The 7,392-nt window shown below is 44.9% G+C and overlaps 1 protein-coding gene across 1 annotated transcript in view; it reads right to left on the bottom strand.

Annotated features, from left to right (window-relative positions):
- Positions 1-311: 311 nt before the first annotated feature.
- Positions 312-7,392, bottom strand: part of RNF130 (ring finger protein 130) — a 98,558-nt gene continuing 91,477 nt past the window's right edge. The window contains exon 7 of the mRNA XM_012733310.1: positions 312-5,100. Within this exon, the coding sequence (XP_012588764.1) occupies positions 4,991-5,100 (110 nt within the window). The 3' untranslated portion in view covers positions 312-4,990. The remainder of the gene's footprint in view (positions 5,101-7,392) is intronic.

The following is a 7,392-nucleotide window of genomic DNA, read 5'->3' as shown; positions in this document are numbered from 1 at the left end:
CAAGATGGCTCCTGACCTCATAGCCCCAGAGGAAGGAGGAGTCCAGCTGCAGACATGGCCTCTGGGGGAAATCCCCTAGGGCCCAGGATTGTGGAGTCCGCATACTGCTTTGCCTGCTGTTTTGCAGGACAGTAAGGAAAGTGGGATTCCACCAGCAAACAGACACGTTCCCTCCCACTCCTTCTGTCTTTATTTCTTCTGATGTTAAGATACTTAAAATATTTAAGGTGTTCTCTGGTCCTATAGAAAGAATCCCATCCATAACCATGGATGTCATGTGAACATGTATACTCAACATTTATCCTTTTCTCTTTGGCCTTTGGAATGATTTAGCAACAAAGCCAAAAGAAAAAGCAAAACCAGACATACTTCCCTTGCAAACCCTTCCCTTAACAGGGAACACACTTTCTTTCAGCAGTAGGCATCACAAGGGTCAGCTCCTGATAATGATGCCTTTCTCGGGAGCTGATACTGAATGCTGAGCTGAGCTCAGTCACCCACTCTATTTCCTGGAGTGAGCGGAGGCCAGCCAGCCAGTATGGCATGGTGGAGAGGCGGTGCCAGCTTCCTCCAAAAGCAAAAGCACACTAGTAGTTTTTCTAAATTGGTTGCTCCTAACATCCAAAACTTAGTAAGTCCCTAGGGCTTTATCCCAAGCCTCATTCCCATGTCACAAGGCAAGTTCAACCCCACTCTGGCTTCTGCCATCATCTGAACTAAAGGAATTCTCTCTGGACAACCACCTGGGGAGATTCTAAGCGCAGTGCGTGTACACAGAGGATAATACACGTGCCTGGAGTGCTGGCCTTTAAGTGTTGTGTGGGGCAGCAGAGAGGAAAGGCAGCAGCGTTGTGGCACAGGACCTGTGATGCCGTGGAGGCTGTGATCCTATGGGGAGGGCTAGGCAGCACGCAGTTGGGCCCCGGCTTCCCAGGAATCCTGCTGCACAGAGGGCTCACATCAGACCTCTTCACTCACCAAACTTCTGCTTCAGATCCACAGCTACATCTCCGCCTTTATGCAGAGGCCCTGCCAGCCCCAGACGTTGAGTATCCCCACGAAGCTCCTCTAGGTCCCGCTAACTCCCACCCAATCACCCAGGTGAGCACTTGGGCTTCCACTTCAATCTTGTGGCTCTCTCATTTCCACTGTCAGACCTCAAAGTCAGTACAAAGCTCTCTCCTCTGCCCTGGCTCCAAAGGCAGGTCCTACACCAGGTATTTTGGTACCTTCCCTGCCCATCCCTACCCCAGATCATTCTCTTTCTAAACAGAGACCGGGGGCCACAGCAAAGCTTTCCCACCCAGGAAGTGGAACCCAAGCCCTTGTCAGTCTCGCCCTCCACTCGGGTTGTCTTCACTGAATGTGTCGCCTTCTTGGCCAGACTGTGCCTATCTATCTCCCCTAGAAAACCCTCCTCTGCACCACGTACCCTCATCTCGTGGGTCTCAAGTCCCCACTGGTTGTTAACACACCAGTTTTCTCTAACCGTCCAAATCCTAACCATCACTGGTTTCACCTGCACTCCAAGGGTAACCGGTGTTGGCACATGGTGAGAATTTAATAAAGGTTTGTTGACAAGGTTGGCCAGAGGATCCTACCTGTTTCCTTTTAAATTTTATTTATTTACCAAACTGTTTTGTCTCATGACATTCTGGCATCTGTCAAGGCGACCTGAGATTAATATCACCTGCTTGTTTTCCTCTAGCAAACTACTACCTAAATAAAGGCTAACAGACCTTTATTTTGATTTTCATAGCCAGACCACATTTTGATTTTTTGTCAGTTAAAACTAATTTCATTTAGCAAGTAGCTAAAGGAATAAACTCAGTATGAGAATTTAAAATAGGAGAAGAGCTTATAAAAGCCCATAGGAAATATAAATTTAGTGACCTTATTTTGTTTAGCTCTTTTCCAACAGAATGTTCTGGAAGCTGGGTTGTTGCGTGCATTGGGGCAGCTGGCATGTACAGGCTTGGCCATGTGTGCAAACTGGTGTTCAGGGTAGTGCCATCTGGACATTGCTCTGAGTCACTGAGAAGGGGCCAGGAGATGGCAGCTTTCTTAAAAAGCAGGGTGTTCTTAACCACCAACCACCTGGTAGTAGAGCTTGCCTTCCCCTGAGGCCACAGAGGCAGGCAGTGTGGACACTCTGCCAACCATTGCCACCAAGAGTGAGCGGCTTTCAGTCTGACCTCTGCAAGATGGCTCCTCCCCATCTCTGAAACAGCAGGAAAGGAAGGTTATGGGCAGCTCTTCTGTTAGAAAGTTAAAAATCACCAACTGTAAGTCTATGCCCTTTTAACTGTGGTTACTGGACAGCCGGGCAGCCAGCGGATGGTACTGGCTGTGTGGGCTCTTTTCCATGCGCATCCACCCTACAGTGCGTGTTGCTGGGAAAAGCTGGAGCTAGACCCAGTTCAGGGCAGTCCACTGGAAGAAGGGTTTGTGCATAAGTAGCTCACTCCTTTCCCCTTCCAACATTCAAAAAACCCTCTGGCTTTCAGGAAAACAATCGAAGATTATCATACATCTGGCTAGCAATTGCTATAAGATGATGTTCAACAACTGAGGTGCTTAGATACTGAAAGAGCACCTCTTTGTGCCCCAACCATGCCTGCTCCCAATTTCCAGCTTCTCAGAAGTAGGGGGGTGCATGGTAATGAGCACTGGCTCCCCACAACCTACCCCCACCAGGGTTTCTGGGGTGGCTGGGCAGAGACTTTCTGCTCAGCACAGCTGCCTGAAAAGAGGCTGTTATTTGGAACAAATCATACCACCTTTGCTATTCCTGAAGTACATGACCTTCACAGAGGAGTGGCTCTCCTGACAAATGCAGGGCATTCTGTAGCTGAATGGGGAAGAGGCCTCAATTCTTGGGTAAAGGTTATCAAGTTCTGTCTGAAGCTCTGCGTGCATTTCCTTGTAAGACATGCCTCCTTGGTTACTTCACAATGAACGTGTGCCCTAGATATACCAGAAATTAAGAAGGAGCGCCTATTTGGTACTCTTTTGGTACTTAATATTACATTAACTTCTTAGAGGTCTGGAACTTTTAAATTTCTTGTCAAGTAAGTTCATTCCTTCTTAATGAAGGGCTGTCTCAGGTGAAAGTGAATGTGTATGCCTATATGTTCTATAAACGTATAAAGTCTTTTCTAAGACTGCGCACATTGGAAGGAAGGCTGTGGTGGGTTCCGAGTTGTGCTTCACTAAAACAAGGGCATGGAGCAGCCATCGCGTGGTCAGAGCTGGGTGGCGGCCAGTCAGCCCAACCAGACCAAGCAGAATCGCAGGTGTGTGTGGAATCTTCTGGCGCCAGGGATGATCTCAGTGTTATGCTTTCTGTCACGACAAAGCCTGCGGGGTGAACGTGTTTTTCTGAACAGTGCTCTCCTGAAACTATCAAAAATATTTTTATAGTACAAAGACTATAAAAAAGAAAAGGAAAAAAACACAACAAAAGCCCTTAGTTAAAAGTAAAAAAGAAAAAACTGCTAAGACCTTAAAAAACCTGCACTGTTCCAGCCTCAAATAATTAAAAATGAAATGTTGCTGGTCACTCTGAGGTGATGTTCCTAATGCTGTCATCACCCTGGTTCTCTGAGGGTGTTGTTTGGGCACAACTGTTTCTGAGGCATCTTCACAACACGTGACAGGAGACGCTATGAGAGAAGCTGGGAAGACATGGAAAAATGGCAGCGCTCACTTCAGATTTGTGTTCTACAGTTGACAGAAACCACAGGATAGGGGAATCATGTGTGGACACGGTCTGCTCTCTGGACATACAGAGATTCAAGTTTCCATTCTCACACAAGCATCTCAGTGCATCTACTCTTCCATGGGGCTCATTATCAGTCAGTAGGAGCAGGCTGGACTACTGTGTTACTGGAGCAAACAGGATGTGTCCGTTTGTTTTATAAATTTGCTCATTTTGGTTCTGTTTGGTCTTACTTTTCAGATACATGTTTCTGGTGATGTTGACTTGGTGTCATCCCAGATTTATGGGAAAGAACATATGTGTCCATGATGTCTACTGCATTGCCACCATATCCTTTTCTGTAAGCTCCATGCCTTCTTCATGATGATGCTAAGGCTGATGGACAGGGACTAGGTGAAGACAAAACAGGGGTGCTTATCTGGTATCTAGCAGCAAGGAGGTGGTTCCATCTTCTCAAGAAGTTAGGCAGAATCATTCTGATTTTGACACTTGCTGGCCCTCACCCCAGGTCATTGTATCCAAAGGAGACAGCCAGATTGGCCTCAAAGGTGCCTCCTCTTCCCTTAACCTCTCAGCAGTTGCAAAGAAGACAAATCCACAGGCCTGGGGCACAGGGCCTTCAGCATTTCAGTGGTCACATAAACAATAGTCACTTTATACCATGGTCACCGAGGGAGGCTGGGAAGAGACAAGAGGACAGGTGCCTGTCCTGCCCAGCCTGCAGCCCCTCCAGGTGTGCTCCATGACCAGTAGCAGTAGAGGGAAAAAGAGTCAAGACTTTCAGGAGTCTTTAGAAAGAGGGCTTTAACAGAAAGTAGAGTATCAGCTAGGGAAAACAGAGTGGGCCACTCCGGAGCAGGTGCAGCCGCGCCTGCAGTGTTCAGGTGCAAGATGAGTGGGGCACACAGAGGCTGCCTGAGAAACCAGCGCCCATGCACAAGAGCGTGTGATTATTCAGAGGCACACCTGCAATGTGACGGGAACCCCCTGGGCCCTGCATCTTTTCTGGAAGTATCAGGCTTGTGGGGTGTCCACATTCACTGGCCAGCTTCAGACAATTTCCAGTGCCACAGGGATACCTGGGCAACAACACCACTGTCCGCAAAGGCTTGTCTCGGAGGAGCTTTGCAATTTAACCCTGAATCCCAACCTGTTCTTGGAAAGCGCTGCGATTCTTCCAAAAACGAATGCTGACAGAATACAAAATAAGAAAAGTGATCATAAATCAAATCACAAAGGAAGTGAGCTCCAGCAGCCCATTGAAAAAAATCAGGTTTTGTTCTCATCATACATGTCCAAAGAAGGTTCGATGGTAGAGAATTCACTTTCATATACCAGACTCCGAGGGGACAAAGAGTTTCGATGAAAGAAGTGACCACCTGAAAAAAGAATAAGAAAAATGAGACTCAATAGGTTCATCAGGCTTACAATTCCCCTGGCTTGGAGGCAAGAATTTGCCTCCACAATATCTCCATTGTGGGTTATATCATGAGAGAAATGAAAGGAGAATTTGGGCAGTTCTTAATGTAAGCACAGTGTAAATTCCAATCAGGTTCCTAAGGGATTGACTAGAGTTGTACAAAGCTGTCTGGCTAGCATTTAAAAGGATTTCCTTAACAAATCTGGGACTTGGTCTTTTGAAGAACACCCTCCCCGCCCCAAACATACACTGGTCCCCCAGCCTCTGCTCTGAGAATCTAGTAGAGTCTGGAGGTGCAGTGGGCAAAGAGCCCCTTCATTAACTGGGTACACCAGGGGCTGTAACTTCAAGGTACTGATAATACATGAACAAGTTTTAACTTATATTAAAGTTAAACTTTCACATGATTTAGAAAGCTAATTAGTTCTTCATGTGTTAGCACCCACTTCTCAGAGATTGGCACTTTGAGCTGATTCTTGTAGTATTACTTCCATGTCCCTAAATAATATGCTTGTGTTGGTTCTTCCTAATTAGGTTTCACTGAATTCTCATGATGGAAAATAGGACTTTTCTCCTTATCTTCCCCTCCTATAAATCCACACATACTTTCCATTGTCCCAATATAATTATACTGTGATAAAATATTCCATTTACATTTCTCCCTATTTGTGTTATTTAGAGCTACACCATACTTATCTTGCCTTTTCTGAAAAACTTGTTTTTACAACTTTATTGAGCTATAACTGATATATAATGAAACATATTTATAACTTGAAACATATATGTATAACTTGAATTTTGACATATGAACACACCTGTAAGCCATCACTAATTTCTGGATAGTGAACATCCATTACTCCTGGAATCTCTGGGTAATATCCCCACTCCACCCCTTCCCATTCTACTCCTATCCCCAGGTAAAGAAAGATTAGTTTACATCTTCCTAAAATTTTACGTGTGTGGAATTGTATGGTTTATATTGACTCCTACAAGTAAAGCTGCTCTGATCTCTGTGCCAGTGTGTGTGTGGGTGCACACTCTCTTTTCTCTTGAGTGGGATAACTGGGTATGTATTAGTATGCTTGTACCTCTGACTGTTCCCACGGGCCTGAGAGTTTAGCTCCTCACGACATCCTCATCAACAAGTAGGTGGTCAGTTTCTTACATTTTAGCCATACTAGTAGGAGTACAGTCACAGGTTTTAACTAGGATTTCCCTGACATTGGTCAAGTTCTCATGTACTTATTAACCAACTCTGTATCTTCATGAGAAAAGCATATTCAAATCTTTGCCCATTAAAAAACTTGGGAATTGTAAGAGTTAAAAAAAAAAAAAAAAGTCTAGGGTTCCCCTGGTGGCCCAAGTTGTTAAGTGTCAGCATGAGGAAGCTGTCCACAGCCACTGCAGCTAAGATTCCCCCACTAGGGAGCAGACCCGCAGGGCACAGCAGACCTCTCCTCCTGTCTCACCCGCTGCTCCCCTCCACAGTGTATTTCAGTTAATCTGCCTGCCTGTTCTGCTCCCCACTCTGCTCTCCTGTGAATCCTTTCACCCGTCCCCCACCTCTGGCCTGCACTCCAGCTTTTCTATACATAAATAAAATAAATCTTTAAAATTCTTTTTAAAATTTCAGAAATGAGTCTTTTGTTAGTTCTATCTTCTAAATGTTTTATCCCGACCTGTGGCTTGCCTTTTTATTTTCAAGCCTATGTCCTTTGAAGAGCAGAAGTTTTAAATTTTGATAAAATCCAATGTATTGATTTTTTCCTTTTATGATGTGAACTTTTGGTATCAGCCTTAAGACACTTTCTCCAAATCCAAGGTCACTGAGATTTTCTCCTATGTGTTTATTTAGAAGTTTTAGTTTATACATTTTGATGATCTAGTTCAAGTAAACTTTGTATATGGTGGGAAACAAAGGTCAAAGTTCAGCTTTTTGCCTCTGGCAATTTAATTGATCCAGATGATCCCTTTCTCACTGAACTGCTTTGGCACTTAGGTTGAAAATCCATTGACTGTAATGTCTGGTCTTTTCCTGGATACTATTTTGTTTCAATAATCCGTTTCTCTGTCTTTATGAAACCAAGACTAGATGGCTAAATTGTTTTCAGACCCAGAGAACACAAAAAGGAAAAAAAACACACACATTTAACTTTCTTTTCAAGGCTTGCTTTTCACAGGCACAGTCAAGGCAGGAGACTTCCCCACAACCTTGAGCTGAGAGCAAGGCTGGCTGGGAACCAAGAGTGCG

The sequence above is a fragment of the Condylura cristata genome, unplaced genomic scaffold, assembly GCF_000260355.1.
Source record: "Condylura cristata isolate star-nosed mole 26May11 unplaced genomic scaffold, ConCri1.0 scaffold00040, whole genome shotgun sequence".
Taxonomy (NCBI): Eukaryota; Metazoa; Chordata; class Mammalia; order Eulipotyphla; family Talpidae; genus Condylura; species Condylura cristata.
Note: the sequence above shows the minus strand (reverse complement) of the source record. Positions and strands in the feature narration are given on the sequence as shown.